At 36.3% G+C, this 19,699-nt stretch overlaps 1 protein-coding gene across 1 annotated transcript in view; it reads right to left on the bottom strand.

Moving 5' to 3' along the window:
- The window catches only part of LOC131043096 (uncharacterized), a 64,246-nt gene extending 48,248 nt beyond the window's left edge, over positions 1-15,998 (bottom strand). Inside the window, exons 1-7 of the mRNA XM_057976441.2 lie at positions 15,361-15,998; positions 3,725-3,944; positions 3,480-3,568; positions 3,225-3,310; positions 2,970-3,132; positions 2,709-2,832; positions 2,421-2,578 (exon numbers count right to left, since the gene is read on the bottom strand). Coding sequence (XP_057832424.1) covers positions 2,421-2,578; positions 2,709-2,832; positions 2,970-3,132; positions 3,225-3,310; positions 3,480-3,568; positions 3,725-3,944; positions 15,361-15,632 — 1,112 coding nt within the window. The 5' untranslated portion in view covers positions 15,633-15,998. The remainder of the gene's footprint in view (positions 1-2,420; positions 2,579-2,708; positions 2,833-2,969; positions 3,133-3,224; positions 3,311-3,479; positions 3,569-3,724; positions 3,945-15,360) is intronic.
- Between the last annotated feature and the right edge of the window lie 3,701 nt (positions 15,999-19,699).

Genomic DNA, 19,699 nt, shown 5'->3' with positions numbered 1-19,699 from the left:
CCCCAAAAATGTTTAGATTATTTTTTAATTTTAAAAGTGTGTTTTTTTATTTCATATATTAAATGTGCAAGTTTATGGGGAACATCAAATCATCACAAGGATATTGGGGATGCCCTAGCATCCTCTTGGGGTCCCCAGTCAGCTTTGTTCCAAAGAGACATCCCTTGTGGTGGGGGGTAGCAATCTATGGATGTGACAATCTATCCCCTTGGGTCCCCCTTTAGGTTTTGTAATGTCCCCTTTTGGGATATACCTGATTTTTGCCCAAAATTAACAATTCCAGCAAATGCAATTTATTTATAAATAATATTCTATAATAAAATTACATAATCGTAATTCCTACTTAGAGAAAATCCTAATTTAGCACTTATAAACAATACTAATTAACATCAGAGTATTAATATCAAGAATTTATGATCATATACAAAAATCAAAACATCCTAAAATCATTCATATTTATTTCATAGCTTATTCCCATAATCAACCATATTAGGAATCTGATGGAAAAGCTTGATAGGTAATTGGAAGCCTGTCCCCTTCAACCAAGCCCAAGTGAACGGAATGAGCCTCCAAGTCATTCAGCCCATTGGCCCACAAGTACGGCAGGACCTCCAATCCATCCATTCTTCCTATCAAAAATTTCACATTGATTCCAAACATGATTTCTGATGGAGATTAGGTAAATAATTACTAATCCTATATTTCTTGATGGATTGGTAATTTACTCAAATAAGTAACACTTAAAGCTTCCTAACAGATTTATGTTGAGATATATAAATAAATACAATAATATTTGCATAACAATTACTTTCCTTAATATTATAGACTGCTGTATTTTATTTCTAAATTCTTTTTCCAAATCAATCTTGATGATTTCATCATATATATTGTATTCTTAGTTTGCTAAATCCATTGATGTCTTGAATTCCCCCTTCTACAAATGAATCTTGCTCCCCTTTATACCTTCTAATGTGGGGTGTGGGGGAGTCACATCCTTCCTCTTGCAAGGGATACATCCCTTCACAAATGGGTTGCTGCTTCTTATTCTTTATTTATTCACTGCTAATAATACCTTTTAACTAATCTCAGTCGGCCCTTTGCTTTTAACTATAATCTTTTAACTCTTGGTCGGCCTTTTAAATTTCCATTAATTTCATCGTCTAGGGTTATTTGTAAGGTTGGCCGCCTTTGAGTTTCGATTAATTATTGCTAGAATTTCAGTTATTAAAGCTGTGATCTCTCTTACAGGCCAGGGGCATGACAGGTTTGTTCCTGAGAGACATCCCCCATGGTGGTGGTGGCATTCTATAACCTTGGGTCCCCCTTTAGGTTTGTTCCCAAGAGACATCTCCCTGGTAAAGGGGGATCTCCCTAGAGCATCCCAAAATTTTACCCAAAAAAATGGGACAAAGTGGGGACATTCTATTCCCATTCTACAATTATAGAATGCAATAAACCTATAAGTATAATATAAGCACTATTATTGAGCCTAAGACTACATATTGGGATGAATGTTTGGGGTGACTCCAAGTTGAGCATCAAATTGGCATGAAAACTGACACCACAAGGGGCATGGAAATTGACCAAATCAATGACACAACTTTTGGCATTGTTGTGGGGATGCTATTTTTACAGTTGTGTATTGGTAAAGCAATGTAGGGCTTCAAAAATAGGGAAAATATAAACCAAAATGGGTAAAGAGAAAAGGCCACCCTAGCACACTTTGAGTTGTGACAAGGTAGACCAGCCAAATCACACAACAAGGGCATATGTAGAATTAATATGGATGATAATGTATATCCTGCCATAGAAAGCTTGCACCTTTAAGAGACCATAACTTCAGCAATAGCATCAATACTACAAAAGAATGATCAACCATTCCACTCCTTATCAAACCTGCAATTGCACTTCCAGTAGAAGAACCACTCCAGCCACAATCTAAAAAATTATAGGATATTGATGTGGCAAAACTTTTGAAAGTTTCAACTTTCAAGCGTGTCTTGCACACAGGGATGGGACATAACCACTAGCCCCTTTGTTGCAAAAAGTAGTATCCTTAGAAGTAATCCATGTTCATCAAAGTCTGTAAGAATAATTATTATTGACGCCTTGGATATGAAAAATCTCTTTCAAATTGAAAAAAGCTATCGATGTGTATAAAAATCTCTTTCAAATTGAAAAAAGCTATTGATGTGATATATACACACTCAAGATATCTGCATGAGCTCACATTGCCCACTACTTAGTATAGACCTCCCTGAATTGATTTTGCATGCCTAGACATGCGTGCAGGGTTCCATTGCATGCAAGGAAATTTTCAAGAGCATGCAAATTATAGTAATCTGACCCTAAAAATCAAAATCCCAACATTGCACAAAGCAAAGCCACAAAAATAGTGATGTGAGAAGATATTTCCCTACCCATCACAATAATATTTATTATCTCCATCCAGCCATTCATGTCCTGTAAATTGATCAAGAGCATCTTCCAAAGATGCCACATCACCATGAATTTCAACATTTAGATCCAACATATGCTCATATCGATTTGACACTTGGTGGCATTGTGTACATATCACCTGCAATAGTGAAAGAACAAAATGAACAAAGAATGCATACTTGGCGAGTAACTGAATTAGCAATCTGATCTGAAAAAGATCAAACTGCAAGTACTGAGAGTTAAAATAAGTCAAGCACATTATAACTTGCCTGAGACTGGAGATATCCCCCAAATATATGACATATAAGAGTGGTCAATCTACTATCAAGATCTACTGCCTTCTCTCCTCCAAATTCATCAAGACAGATAGATTGCATTGAGTCAATTGCAACCCTACAGAGAAGTTCACACCATCAGTTATATTCATTAAGTTCGCTAAATTACAACACCAAAAGATCAACATGGAAAACAATCCAAAGGAAAGCCATGGGATGCAAAAATGAACAAAATTTGAAACTGAAACATACTACCTCATAAATTCATGAGCATCTTCTTGCTTTCCACAGCCGAGATTTCCCCCCATTTTTGGTATATGACAGAGTATTCCAAAAGGTGAAAATGGTTCTTCACTTTGGCTAACCCTCCGTATATGCTGATGAAGCTCACATAAAAAGCACCAATCATTTCTTGTACCTGCCAAAGAGGAAGCATATACATGAACTCAACCTGCATACTTGATCTCAAAAAGTTAATAAACTATACAATAAAATTTAAGATAAACATACATGTTAGCATATGTGTTCCCTCAAGCAAATATGCTACAAGAGGTCTTGTACATGTGAGACACTGGAGCACAACATTTGCAAAGCAACTGGGACAACCATCCGAAAGATTATACAAAGTTGTCAGTTGTAAAATAATAGCTATTTACTAAAGCATAAACAAAAAGGACAATTTATCAAATCTAACTGCAATAAACATCAACAAAAATGATTTATAAGACATTAGCATTGCCCAATTTAGCAAATATTTAAAGATACCTGTTCCCACAATTAACCAGCCCACATGGTGTCAACCTTTGTTTGTCCCAGTTGAAAAACTCCACAAACATTTTGTATGGAAACAACACCTATACATTGACGATTAGAAATAAGAACAAACAGTAAGCTTTGCAAATCCTCTCTACTCAGTAAATCCATTAAGTAGCAGTAAACATTGATGGTAAATAATGAAGTAAGCGTTCCAAATTCCAAAAGTTAAAAACATATAACCACTTATCACTCACCTTCTTAGGTTTGGGTAATATGCCATCAGAAGTTCCATCAGAAGAGGCCAATGATATTCCAGCACTAGAAACCTTCAGCGAAATAGGATTCTTCTTGGAAGTTTCAAATGCATTAGAAGAAATGCTGGAATTCTTTAAAGCCCCTTGAGTGGGAGTCATGCCTGACCGACAGTCTAGTTTGTGACCTTGAGTCCAATGTTTGGTTTGGCATTCCGACGAGCTGAAATCAAGCCAAAGCAATCCTCAAAATGCATTCCCACCAGAAAGTGTCCAAGGAGCAAAAGGAGAAAGAAACAATGCATTGTAAAACAACCAAAATGATGGCTAATTAGTTGCATAAAATCCCTCTTTGAACAAATGGAACATTCCATTCAAGTTCAGTACACTTCTAAAAAACTAGATATGGATTACAGTCTAGACACATTGCTCTCATACAACACAAAGATAGCCTGGTAACCACAAAACCAGTACAAAAGTCCTAAGAATTAAAAAAAATGCTCATCAAGAACATAAGGCAACAACCAGCCTAGAAATGAGATTCACCACAAAGATTATGCTCAATACATTGCAATGAAATGGGACAAGGAGAAATACTCAGCAGGGATTAGCACCCAAGGTATCTACAGGACTGACCAACCTTCTGAGGGAGGCTTCATAATACAGATCAGAAACACAAATTATTCTCTAGTACTCAAAGCTCACAATTTTGCAGATTACAATTAATTAACGTATATAAAAAATATTATTATTTTGAATACTTGAAAAGAACATTTTATTACGACGGGTTAAGAAGATACAAAATCAGAAATAAAAAAAATCAAGATGGTGACCAAAGCTCAAGCTCAAAGGATCTGTAAATCTTGTTAGCACATGTTTCTTCAAGAACATCAAGATACACAGAAGCTTCACTCATTAGACTGACAGATCCACCAAAATAAGGTTTAAATACTTCATACGGATTTTGTTCACAATCTGCAATGGTGCCAAGGCTCTGCTATTTTGTGCATTGCTGTTTATGATTACCTGACATAGCATAATAGATATATTGCTGACTCATGGTGTGTTACTATCTATGATTAGTTTAATATTTAGACATAGGAAATATGTGATTAGGATATAAGATGTTATGCATATTTATACTGTCTGACTGCTGCAACTAGCCATGGTAGAGAAATTGGGGAATTACAAGTAGGGGAATGGTTTTGGGGTCATCTTCTAGGTACGCCACCTCATGGTATAAGACTGGGGAGTCCCATGGGGCCAAAGGGGTACTGCCTTTGGGCTTACAAAGGATATACTTCGAGGGAACCCTATTGTGAATGCTCCTCATGCTCTCTATCGTGGTAAATGAATGCATTAAGAATGTTCAATCATGGGAAGTAGGATAGAACTGGCAAGATTGAGGGGAACAGTTATAGATTCCTCACTAGGTATGGTGCCTCGTAAAGATGGTTGAAGACCATTGGTTAAGGACCATGAGGCCACCTCATGATGATGGTTGAGGACCTGTTGATGTGTGTTTTTGGCACAATCAAACGCAAAATAAAATATCAAAGTATTTTACCCTCTCTTGAACAAAATCGCCTTAGATGCTAAATATTTGATCAACTAAGACGATTCCAAGGTTTCTACGGTCAATTCTTGACATGTGGGTAACTCAATGGCTGATGTGATTTGCTGTTTTCACTTGGGGACTTACACAATTGTTCTAAAGGATTTGAGGTTATCATGAATGCACATGGATTTGCCAATGATTTTGAATGATTTTTGCAATTGAGCTCGATCTATTCTAACAAAGGATTTTTCAAATAGAATGCAAAAGAGATGAGGGTTTAGGAATTCTATTCTAACTCTATCTAACCTAGAATACAAGACGTTATGAATGATTCAATGAAATTCAACTAGGCAAACTTTCACCATCAAAGAACAATTCAACACATGCTTAGTGCAATCATCTAAGGTAAATTCATAGATGTTCAAATTATCACCATCAACATCAATTCCATCAAGGCAATGCATATCAATGGACATGCAATAATTGAAGTTAAGTCCAATTCAAATTCCAGTTGACCACACAAGGCAAACTTACAATCAGCAAGAAACTAGTGGTATGGATTAAACGAATTTCATTCAAATGCATTCAACACTTCTTTCATCCAATCTAAAATACTTGAAAGCAAATTCTAATCTAAATTTGGAGGCAATGAAAACCACAAATGCATACAAAATCTAAACAAAACTACCAAACTTCAATGATTTGCATTCAAACTTGTAAGCATGTAGACGACAATTCTCAAAAATCTCTCTCTTACAAATGAGAGGCAAATGAGTTTATATAGAGTCTCAAATAAAATGAATGGGCAAGATTCATTTAGAATCAAGGGCCAAGATCTTGCTAGCACAGCCCTAAAATAACCCTAATTAGGGTTTGCATGAAAAATGGAATCAGAAAAGGAGGTCCAATAGGATGATGCCTAATCATCAATTAGGGAATCTTCTAGAAGATTTCAGCCTGCATCCCTCTCTCTAGCTGCATACTCCACGAATCTAGCCAAGATTGAGTTGAGTTCCTCCACTCAACGAAATATCAATCACATCCAAGGCATCTGAGCAAGTATCAAAGACACTTTTCCAATCCGGCATAAGCTTCTTCAAATTGTTGATGTGAATCACAAGAGAAACCAAATCATCTATTTGATTCTTCTTCAAAGATTCTAACTGACTAAAGTAGAAAAACTTCATCTTTTCTTTCAATTCTTCCAAGTTCAAACTGTTGGAAGCATGGACATCTAGTCCCAATAATTCTTCAATGGATGTAAGGATTTTTTATTGTATTTCTTGGATTGATCCTTCCATCATTATGCAATCTTGTCTTGCATGATCATAAGCGGGCCTTCGCATAGCCAAAGAACAATACCATCCCTGAAAGTCATAAACATCTCCTTCCTGAATAACTCCCTCCTGGATCAATGTAGGCATAGGGACTCGCTTCAACACCATGAGGCGAGGAACAGTCTTCTCCTGCACTGGTTGAAAATCATTCCAAACTCCTTCCAAATATTGCATCCTCAATATAAGCATCAATGTCTTATCAAATGCTTGGACGGACTGAGCTAAGAAATCATCCGCTTGTTTTGAAACATCCTCAATCCATTTTCCAACCTCCTAATGTGTATTCCTCATTGCCTCATAGTCAAAGGGGAATCCGCGATCAATTGCAATGGGTGAGACAAAAGCAAGATCCTCATGCCTTTGGGAATTCATCCCTTCAATATATTCTTTGAGTCTCCTGCTCTCACCCTCAAGCATCTCCTTCTTTTCAATAGTCCTATTCAGTCGCACCTTAATTGCCTTGATTGTATCATCTAACTCCTGGAATTCTTACTTATTTGTAGTAGGTCCAAGGTCAATAGTGGTAACCCGATAATCCATAGGATTGACCACATCTTTGGTCTTATCACCCATCGGGATAGCCACTTGTGCAATACGCACACCCGTATCATCTCTAGTAATCTTAGAGAACGCCTTAGCCTTCTTCTATTCCTTTTCCTTGCCAATCTTGGCTAGGAAGTCATCAATATCTTTTGCGGGTTGAGCCTCTATCATCTTCTTCTGCTCCATGCTCTACAGCAACCAATTGGGAATAGTAGAAATTTCCATCCCGTCCTCAAGGCCCAAGTCCTGATCAAGTCCTCTCAAAGTTGAAATAATGTCATCATCCATATCCTTGTCCTTAGTTAAATCTACCACATTGTTGCCCAAGTTGACCTCTAACTGAATTGTAGGAGATCCCAGTTGTTCTTCATCATCACCATATGGTGCCGACTGTGTTGTAGCATGTAGCTCTTGATTGTTTTCTGGTAGGATTTCCGTATCGGAATCTTGTTTGGACTCATCGTCCTTCTCTGTAATATCATTCTCCTTCACAGATGAGGAGCTCATGGTAGATGGAGGAGTGTTAGACTTGTGTTTCTTCTGTCTTGAATGTTGGCTAACAATCTCCTTGCTCCTTGCTTGTGATTCTCCAAACATACCTTTCCTTCTCTTGGGAGCCTGACTCTCCTGATCATTATGTGTCCTTACATTACTATTTATCCTTTCATCATCATTGAGAGAGGACTCCTCATTTCTCATTTTATCATAGGTAAAGGTGACCTTCATTTTTCTAATCAAAACATTTCTCACTTCTCTCATCAAAACATTCGAGTCTACCAACTCAAGTTGCGTCCAACTAGGTGACATGATGGGTTTGACTTTATCATTTACATGTTGTGGATGGACATGCTCACTGTCATCCTGAACCTGATCTGGAATGGAGAAAAGATCACACCTTCTCATGAAGTACACTGACATACAAGACCACATCTTCCTTCTAACTGCAAGTTCATCCATGAGATTAGCCCAATAGTCCTCAATATAAATTCTGTGTATATATCTTCCTCCTTTGATCCATTTTGATCAAAATAGGGCACAAAACCCCTCTGTAAACCTGATTTTCAGACTTAAATAAGGTCTGATCACAAAATGTAAGTCTAAGGACACCCTGGTATACTCAGAAAATAAGTATTTGAAGCCCAAAATTGAATGTCCAGATCTGAACACACTCAGAAAATGGTGTATCAGGTCTGATTTTCTGAGAATAAAGTCTGAATACACCGAATAAAAGGTCTGAAAATGTCCCTTCAAAGTCTGAGAATGCCCATATAAATCATACTTCAATGGCTGGAAGTGGTCACAGCCATGGTGCACCTCCACACACAAGGCGATTTGCCTCTCTAGACCCCAAAACGACCACGCCTTGGCACAAGCTACTCGCTAGAAATGTTGTCTCAGTCTGAGAATAATGCTGGGAAGTGAAGCTTCAGCAATGGCATCTAACACAATGCCTCAAACCTCCCAACAATTGCGCCCAAAACAAGCTTAGACAAAGTCGCCCCTTCACAAACAATGGCGCCACATCAAAATCACCCCAAATCTGTCCACAAATGGGGCGCAATCAGCCACAAACAAAAATCACAGCCCCTCCAAGCCCCTCCACAATGATGGCACCACACACAAAAGTCGCCTCAATCAGCAATGGCGCCACAAAATGCTTGCAAATCCTCTCAAAAAATGGTGCAATCCCACACTTGAATAAATTTGAACCCTCTAACCAGCAATGGCAGCTCCAATCAGCTGGCTGGGTTCTTTTATTCTTGTCTTCACCCTGCAAATTCACCACACAAGCAATGTGGGATACAAATTTGCCTTATAACAGCCTGGTGGAAAATCAATTTACATTGGGATTCCCCATTTGACATTAAATTCATTACACTTGATCATTAAATGCTTGTAGCAAGGCAAGACTAAAACCATTTGGGCACACTTTGTCATTTAAAATCTTACTGCATTTAATTCCAGCCACCTGGGAGAAAATCGAACCCCATTGGGACAAATAATTTTCATTTAAATTCACCCAATTTGCACATTATAACCTTGAGGGGGAAATTGACCCTCATTTGGACAATAAATTCTCATCACTTTAACCTAATTTCACTCCAAGGGAAAATCAATGCCTATCTGGACAATAAAAATTCATCATTTCATGTAAAGGCATACCCCAGTGGAAAAACATCCTTCATCTGGACTCAAAATACTTGTCGATCTCATCAAAATGACCTCTAGGGGAGATTCAAACTCCATCTAGACAACAAAAGTTCTTTAAAATTCATCCATTCATCCCAGTGGAAAAGCGCACCTCATCGAGACAACACAAGTTTGTCCATACTTAACTCCGTCTCACTCATTTTCTTCTCTAGTGGAAATTTGAACCTCATCTAGACAACATTATTGCACTTGACTTGGCCATTTACCTTTTGGTGGCAAAAAGTGGTCCATTCAGACTCACTTTCCATGTTCACTTTCGCTCATTAAGGCCTGGTGGAAAAACAACCTCCATAAGAACAACTACAGTGAGGAATCTAAATGCATCAAGACTTTCCCAAAAAACACTTGAAACTTAGTGGAAAAACGCCTCCTGTTGAGACAGAGTCCAATTTTGCTTTAAAAACTCAGTGGAAAAATGTCTCCCATCTGGACAACTTGATTTTATGCCTTAATTTCATGGGGGAGAAACGTTTACCATCAGGACTATGGTGATTTTCACACTGTAAAAGCCCATACTTATCAAATTTTATCACTTTGCATCGGGACTTTGATTATTTTAACTAGATTTGAGTGGGGGAAAACAAGGATCCATCGGGATTATGTGTCGTTTTGACTTAATAAACCTCCTAGGAGTGAAAAAAAACAACTCCTATAGGGACCTTTGACGCTCTAGCACAAAATCACATCAATTTGCAACATCTTAGCCACATTTTACGCTCAAATTTAAAACTTGTTGCAACCTCAGACTTAGACAAAATTTAGGATCACATTGACATTTTGACATTTTTAAACATTTGATCCTATCGACTTCAAAATTCAAACCCTAATTAAGACCCTGGACACAATCATATCAAAAACGAGACTTGGGCATTGAAATCTCAAGATTGCCACCTAACTGCCAAAAACCCTAAACTAACAAGACACGAAAAGCAGGAAAGAGGGGGTCCCCGTTTGCAATGGGGCAATGTGTGAAAAGGTCACAATAGGATCATCGGTTAAAGACCACATGAGGTCAAGGAGGATAAGGTCCTAACCTTGGGCCTAGAGTAGAGGATTTCTAGGGCACCCTATAAGTCACCCTATCTTAGCTCTTCTATGGTTGAGCCTTCTCAAACTGATTTAAGCAATTTTGTGATTAGATCTATAATTCTAACATATGTTTGTTGATTTCTAATTAAAGAGATCTATTTTATGAATTTTGATTGTAAATAATTCCTAACTTGTTTGCAAGGTCTCAAGCAAAGTGAAAGGTAGAAAAAATTGTGATAAAAATTTGGGTATTTATAATTGGGGGACATTACATTTAGAGCCTCATAAATAACTTAATTAAGGACTAGGTGAGCCATAGTAGCTTATCACATATCCCAATACAATCAATAGAATAAGGGCACATCATGCTCCACTCCACTTTACACAAGCATTGTCCTTAACATTGATCACTTGTGGATGCTTCTACACAAAATCTTCATCTTCCCATGTAGCATCTTTGATAGGCAAATTCTTCCACATTATGAGGTAATTTATGATTGTCCTAGTCCTCAACTTCTTTGGGCATGTACAAGGAATTAATTAAAGATCCAAGATGAATCTCCCCTCTTCATTGAGCTCAAGTGACATTGTCTATACAAGAATCAATCATCTAATAACCTTTGTTAAACAAGAGACAAGAAAACCGGATGTATTTTTGTTCTTGGAGCTAACTCAAGCTTGTATGCTACACTACCAATCTTTTGCAAAATTTGATAACCATAACATTTAGGTGAGAACATGTTATTTTTCTTGTGTTGCTTCAAGGACATGTGCTTATATGGTTGCAACCTCAAAAAACTCAATCTCCTAGTTCAAAATCCCATTTGCTATAGTGTTGGTCAGCCTATAAATGACTTGGGACCTGTTGTGACGTTTTCACACATCACCCCATTGCGAATGGGGACCCCCTATGTTTAGGCCCTCTTGGTCTTCTAGCTTTCGTTTTTGGGTCTTTTTGCAGCAGCCTCGTCAATTTCTTCGCTTTGCGAGTGTTCGGGGGCCGCATTGATTAAGTCTACTTTTCGTTTGAGTGGTTTCGGTAAAGTCTAGGGCATGTTTCGTCAATTTAGGGTTTCTGCCTTTAGTCCTAGATTTTAGGGGTTTCTTTTAGGGTTTTTGAAAAACTGAACTTAGAACTGGAATCAGGCCCCTTCAAGGAGCCTCCCAGTAAAATTTAAGGAACAAAAACTCTATTTGTTAGGCAAAGAAACTACTGTGTATGCTGACCACAAACCTCTCCAATATTTGCCAGCACATAATAAATTACAACAGACAAGGCACTATAAGTGGATGGATTTATTCAATAATTTCATTTCATGATCAAGTACAAGAAGGGAAGCACAAATGTAGAGGTGGATATGTTATCTAGGCCACTAAAACAAAGCAAGTGGTAACTTTGGCAACAATTTCACAAAGCATATGCCCAACATGCAGATTTTGAAGAAACATTCCAGCAACTCAAGGGTAAAAATATTGATGAAGGCGGCAATGAGGAATCCTATCTCAACAATGGGCTATTCTACAAGTTGGACAAAATATAAGTGCAAGAAGAACAAGAATTTTTATTGATGAGGGAAACACATACTTCCAAAGCTTCAAGACGACCTTGATGTTGCTAAGACAATCGCTCCTTTAGAAAGGTACATGTTTTGGCCCAATATGCAGCAAGAAATAGCTAAATTATTAGGAAGTGCAAACTATTTTGTACAAGTTAGCCTAATATTAGGAATGAAGGAGTATATGTGGCTCTGTTTATACCTACTGGGCCACAGGAAATCATTTCTATGGATTTTGTGAAGTTTTACCAAAATCTAAACATGAACATGACTGTCTTTGTCATTTTACATAGATTTGGTAATGTGTATTTTGACTACATACAAAAAAAAATTATAACACAGTATGATACAACTGAATTGTTGTTTTCTATTGTTTAAGGCCATTTTGGGTTGTTTATGATCATTGTTTCAGATAAAAGATTCATGATTTCTGGAGAAGCTTTGTACTACTCTATAAGCTGTAATGGTTACCAAAAATCCAAAGAAGCACAACTTTCCATTCTAAAGTTGATGAGCAAACAGAAGTTGTAAACAGGATTTTGGCACAGCTGATAAAAGATTATAACAAAGCATCTCTAAGCAATTGGGATGAGTCTCTGGCATACATTTAGCACTCGTACAATAGGGTTTTACGTGCATTTACTAATAGTCACTTTTTGAGGCACATTTGGGTTATTTTTCTATGAATCCCCTTGATGTTGCAATGGAACTGCAAATAGGACAAGGGTAAAATTCAACTGAGACAAGAGCAGCAAGATTCATTGATATGATTAGGCAAATCCATGACAAATTAAAAGAACATTTAAAGAAATATCAAACCAAATACAAGGCTAGAAATGATCAGCATCAAAGAGGGCATATACTTATGGTAGGAGATATGTTCTATCTGAGGAAAGAAAGGCTTCAAGGACAAGATAGGAAGCTCAGACCCTTAAGATATGGGCCATTCACCATCCTAGAGCAAGTTGGCAGGAATGCTTTCAAGCTTGATCATCTCCACCTGTGTGGATGTACTCTATGGTCAATTGTCAAAACTTGCATCTATATGAACCATCTATGGTTAAGGAGGAGCAAGGATAATTATTACCATTTATTGAAGACCTACTAATAGATTTCTCACGGAGAAGTGAAAAAGGATGTGAAGTTACAGCATAAAGCCAGAGAGATTAGAAGAGGGCCATAACTATATTGGCAGTTTGGACAGATAGAGAAGACAAAAAAGCAGGCAAAATGGGGAAAATATGTCAAGGCAGGTAAAATGGTACCTCAGGGAGAAGGTGGAAATACTCTTCCCTCATTTTCTTATCTACTAAGATTATAAGGGACCAAAAGCCTCTCAGAAGAGAGGTATGAAAGGTAAGGATCGAGAAAACAAAACCCCTGGACAATCATACAGAAATCAGTCAACTGCAAGACCTGATTTGAGTGTTTCCCATATAATGATGTAAATTCCAGTTAACGTGAGTGCTAGCTACAAAACCACTAGTTAACACAAGTGTCAGTTACAAGAAAACCAATTAAATACAGGCAGTAGTTTTGAACCCCCATTAAGCAGTCAATTAAGAAACTACCAGTGAAGGAAGGTTGCAGTTACAAAACTGCCAGGTTGAAAACGAAACCAACAGCCTACTATAAGCAGCAGTTTCACCACAAGAACTAGGAAAGACAGAGTAACTGCAGAACAACCGTGTTTTTTCAAATCTAAGACAGTTGGGAGTCCTTCAGAATTCACAAAAGGCAACTCCGCATGCATCATAAGAGGGAGAAAAGTTAGCAAATGGGAACATCTGTATATATGATTGTGGGTGTTGTATGACTGAAGCGTGGAATTGCTTGTAGAAGTAAGGAATTGTTTAACAAAGAGTGATTGTAAAAGCAAATAGCATTAGGTAGTGTTCTAGTAGTTCTATTCATGCTCTTCATGTGTAGTCTTTGGCCATAAGAAAACTATATAAGCTAAGGATTTGCCTCTCCCAGCTATTTCCCCCACATTGTGGCTTCCCAGATAAAATCTTAGTGTGACAATTCTGTACCTGTTGCAAGTACTATCAATGTTTTCCTTTACAGCAAAGCACTTATTCATTTCTCTAAACATTCAAACAAACATACTAAACTGCCATTTAAAGCAATTTTCAATGTAACAACAGCAGTTGTGTGGTGTTACAAATTCTACTAGTAGATGTGCCTAAGAGTTCACAGATCAGCAAGAAAAGGCAGGTTGGCAGCCAGATTTTTGCTCTGAGGCTCCCTCATTTTGCCGTTCATGAATCCAGTCAATGATCACAAATACAAGGGATTTCCCTGTGATAGGCTGCTGCAATCTGTTACGCCATTAACCAATGCCAAGCATATGCATTCTATAGCTGCTAGATTTCTGGATGACAACATCTTGCAGAACAATTTGGTGGGGCCTATGTGTACTCTTTTTGGTCTTATATTTAGCTTTACGCCTTTGGTGATGCAAGCCTGGAGAAAGCAGCTCAATAACTGCATATCATGATCAGTTGATGGTCTAGATAGTTTATAATGCAAGTTTGTATCAGACTGAGTTGGTTGAATGAAATAAATACTTGTCAAGATGTGGTATAGTTTGCTTGTTCTTCCTTCCTTCAATTTGTGGCCTAATGAAGGATCTACAGATCACGCTTTCCAGGGACCCATTTTAATCCTTGTGGATTTTCATGAATATCACGTGAAACTGGAGGTCCATTTTTTACCATAACTTATTGCAAAAAAAAGGAAGTTGTCGAGAATATAAATGCAATTTAAGAAGACTGAACAAACTTACCTGATGTTATAACTTAACACCCCATGAAAAATGGGCATAAAAATGTTTAACCACGTGCACCACCAATCAATCCCAAAAAGGACACTACACTTCAAATACTTCAGAATGAAAAATATTCACAATCAGAAAAATTGAGCAGTCTTTTAAAATCTAGAATTTTTAGGAATTCATGCTAGGGCTTCGTGGGAAAATTACAGATTCCGCTCCAAAGAGAATGTTTCTAGAACATAGATTCAATTTGGACAAAACTGTCTTAGAGTTTTAACTTGAAAACTAATAAACAACCACAATCTCCAAAAGTTTAACTAACATTTTCTTTGAAATTGTATATAGGATTTTTGGGGAGATGTTAACAATAAATAATATAAAATAACCACGATTACCAAATATAAATATTGAATTTTGAAACTGAATCTAGTGTTTTTTAATGAATATTGGGTTTTCTTTAAAATCGAATCTAAGATTTTGCTAAATTGAATCTAGGGTTTTTGCCGAATTGAACCGAGGGGTTTTCTTGAAATTAAATCTACAGTTCTGTTTTGTTTTTGGTTGACAGAAACTTAAGTTTAATGAACTTAAATCTAAAGTTTTTAAGATATGAAATTAGGGTTTCATACCAGTAGTGCACAGCTTTGCATCGAGAGCAACGCTTGGGTCCGGGCTCGCCGCAAACAGCACAGACATTGTGCTGGTCCAACATTGAGGTGAATTCCACCTTCTTCTCCGTCTGCTGAATTTGAACTGGTTCAGGATCAAATCTAAGATTAGGGTTTGCTAAATATTTGGCTGCGGTATTCTTGAGAAATGCCAGACTCACTGAAACGAGCACAAAAGTTATAAAGAGCGGTAACAATGTGGAGACATCCACATAACCACCCGCGTCATGCATCTACTTTGAATTTATATATAAATAGTGTATATGTTGTGTTTATATCCCTGTTACACGATTTCTCTTCCTCTGCAGAACCCTTTCGATGCATCTGCAAGAGGGGGAAAAAATATGTAGATTTTATTCGAACGACAATGGGAATAAATCCATTAGTTTCCTGTACGAATCTGTTTGTTGATCGAACTAGAGATTTTCAAATGTTCGTGAGGGTTCTATAAATTAAATCGTTGGATAAGCATAAATTTATTTCGCTGTGTGATTCTTTTCCATTAAACTTCTGAGGAGTAAAAAGTCTTTTCCATGGTCTTTTGGCAGAAGACTTTTTGTTTTGGATTTTCTTTTATTAGGTGGTTGTGTCTGCTTTAGATTCTATATTTAGATTGCATCTTTCTATAAAATTAAATATAAAAAAACTAAAGAAAGCTAAGGAAGCTCGCTAGAAAGAACAGTCCATGGTAAACAAACAAACAAATATATATAAAAAACCAGTGTAATGGTGAAATATGAGTATTTATGATATTATTTATTTTTTTATTTAGTTTTGGGTTTGCTTATATTGATAAATGGTATGATTTTGAATGAAAACAGTTATTTATTATTTTTATATATACATATTTTCATATATAGGTCATATCCATTTTGATTTGATATTTTATTTTATTTTTTGTCTATATTAAACAATTTGATTTTTATTTCAAAATTCAAATTTAAATTTTAGTAAATTATCTCCTTTAAATTTTGACATTGAGTTAAGTACGTACACGTTTTTTAAATATAATGTTGTGTGCTAGTATTGAAAGGTTTGTAACGCATTCATTTATAGATGACAATAAAGAAAACATTGACATGTAATCAAGAGTTTATCCGAGGAAAGGTGGAGAGAAGGAAGATACTTGAGAGCTATTATTAGTCATTTTGGCTAATTTGTTGATCTAATGGATTTATTTATTTATTTTTCTCAAAGAGTTAATTGATTTGATTTTGATTTGTTAGTCAGATTTTTCGTTTTTTAAGTTTTATTAACAATTTTGATACATGAGTTTGCCAATTTGATTTATTTGTTTCAATTACCAAGATTTATTTGTTTCATTTATATAATTTGTTTGTTTGATAATGGATTTAAAATAGATTATTTACTTACTTTAGATATTTGTGAAGAAATGGTTTATATAAATTAATGATATAATAAAGATTATTTAACTAATTTATTTAGATAAAGTGGATTAATTAATGTGAAATTAATTATTTTAATGATTGAATGTCGTTAGGTGTTGAGATGGAGGTGATGGTATGGGAATTAGCATTAGCGAGATTTTGGTCTCTGTATTCCGTCCCAGTTTGAAATGGTGTTGCAACTACAAGAAGTTGTGTTGTTTCAAAAAAAAGTACATATAGGCACTAGGTGATAGAAGATGCCCCAAGCATCAAAGATTAAGGATTGATTGATTTGATAATATTGTTTCATTGATGTCAAAGGGGAATAAATGTTAAGAAGATTTAGTATTGATGACAAAGGAGGTTTAATTAGAAAATATTTATTGAGATTCAAAGATGAACACATGATTTAATTGGAAACCCTTATGGGAGAAAACCGCCAAAAAAAAAATATGGTTGATATAAAACTTTTCTTATAAATTTTGTAGGCACCAACCCACAAGAGACACCAATCCCCTCTTCGTGATTTGTAGGCGCCAACCCATTAATGTTGGAGTTATTTGTTCAACACTACAAACCCACAAATAGTCTGCAAGCAAAACACCTATCAAAAATGGAGATCAACCAAGATAGATTTGCTCAACAACTTGAGAATTGCATTGATGTGCAAAAGATTAATTATTACAATGAATATAATGAATCCTTAAAGAAGGATAAAGAGTTATTTGTTCAACCACATGAGCCCATGAATCACCTGTAAGAAAATATTTGTCACAAATGGAGATCAAGCGAAATAGATTTGCTCAACAATCTAAGAATTGTATTGATGCCCAAAAGATTAATCATTACAGTGAATACAATAAAATCATTATAGAAGGATAAATAAACCCTATAGGAAGGTTAAAAAAGAGCTTGACAAGTGTCCATATCATATGTAATGTCCCCTCTTTCCCAGTGGTCACTCAAGAAACAGAGATTCACTTGTTACCCATCTCCGCAGGTGAATTCAGTGGATACGAGATGTTTGGCTAGCAAAGGGGATTAATACTTAGCCAATTTTGGCCTTGGACAACTTATTTTATAAGCACTTTATGTTATTTTATTTCCTAAGTCACTTTTTTCCTAAAATAGATATATTTATGAAGTGACTTATAAAAAGGAGATTATAAAGTTAAAAAAGAAATATTAAGTTGTACCCCTTGGCACACCTACTGAAGCAAATTATTTTAAAATAAAGTGGGCCACATTAATAATGAAATAAGACCCTCAAACATGTGCACAAGTGAGGAGTGTATTCTTTGGAACCTTGGCATTTGGAAACCTAATTGTGATGTCTAGATTTGAAGATGGATAAAAAGCATTAATGGCTTTCATTTTGGTGTTCTCATTTTTTTATTATAGCTTCTATTTGGAATTGAGCTCTGCAAAATTCATACCAACAGCATATCTACCTTGGGAAACGAAAAATTCTCAGAGGTAAGTGAGTTTGGACGCAACCCCAACTCACATAATTGAAGAATTCCTCTAGAATTCTCGTTTGTCCTTCAAAATCAGACCAAAGCAGCATTATCAGATTGGTGACAGTGAATTGATCAGGGTTTAGAGGCCATTGAAGGCTACCACATCCATTTCCAACTCCCATGTGGCTTCCTAGGGGAGGTCGTATGCATTGGAGGCACCTAGGGTGTCAAATAAATAAATCAGCAACAATTAGGGTTTGGAATTTGTAGGAAATTCATTGTCATTTGTAGCAATACAAGTTAGCACTCCAGCTATTGTTACCTATGTTGTTCAACACCAAGATACATCTAATCAAGTGATTACTTCAAGTCTACCTCCTTGGTTAGATTCGTCAACACCAAAGAGGAAAAAATAAGTTATTTCTCTTGATGAGTTTGACTTTAGTCAACTACTTGTCGCCGAGCCTAAAACAACCAAGATGTTGGAATCAAGGAACACTAAGAGGGGTGGGTGAATCAGTGTTCTACAAACTTTAACATTATTAATCTGATTCTTCAACCACCTAATACAAATCAACAAAAGAAAGATGCAAACACATAAAAACATATATCCACAACACCATAACACCGATATTTTTACGTGGAAACTCAGTTAAGGAAAAAACCACGATGGGATTGAGACCCACAATATTAATATACTCTATTAGAAGTATAGAAATATTACGTAAGGGGAATGCACATGCATTGAGGCATGAGCTCACTACTCAAATTACAATAAGGGCTACAACCTTGGAAGTTTCACTGCCTTACAAAATAATTACAAAAGATAATTGAAATGTCTAAATTGATAAACAACATCTACAAATGCCAAAATACAGTTCCTGTTAAGCTCAAAATACTCAATCTTACGTTGCTCTACTACACTACTCTGTTCTGCTATTCTACTATATTTTGGAGCACAAATCCTTTACTCGCGCACGTGAAACTGCACACAATCACTCACAAATACTTTCCACACAACCACCAATTTCAAAAATGACAATATTAATCTCTCTTATATATATGCAACATCAATTTAGGTCTTCTATATGTCAGCCAAAAAATGCATAACACACAAATGAAAAGTGTTCTCCAAGTCGGTTGAATCCGAACCAAAGCAACCATGCAGACCAAAAATAATTATCCACATGCTTCCCATATGTCGGCTGATCATCCTCAAACACAATTACAACCACCAAAATCAATCCACATAATATGCACAACAATTAACCACATGAGACTATTGATGAACATTATTCTACCCAAAAACCTGTATACTGGACCTTCCAACTCACTCAAGAATTATCACCGGAGGCCACAAACCTATAATATAGTAGATAACACATCCATGATGCTTCCCAAAGATCTGCAACACAAAATATTCAACACGGATGAAACACCAACCAAAAAACT

This window comes from Cryptomeria japonica, chromosome 5 (assembly GCF_030272615.1).
Source record: "Cryptomeria japonica chromosome 5, Sugi_1.0, whole genome shotgun sequence".
Lineage (NCBI taxonomy): Eukaryota > Viridiplantae > Streptophyta > Pinopsida > Cupressales > Cupressaceae > Cryptomeria > Cryptomeria japonica.
The sequence above is the reverse complement of the archived record's forward strand: the minus strand, read 5'-3'. Positions and strand labels throughout refer to the sequence as shown.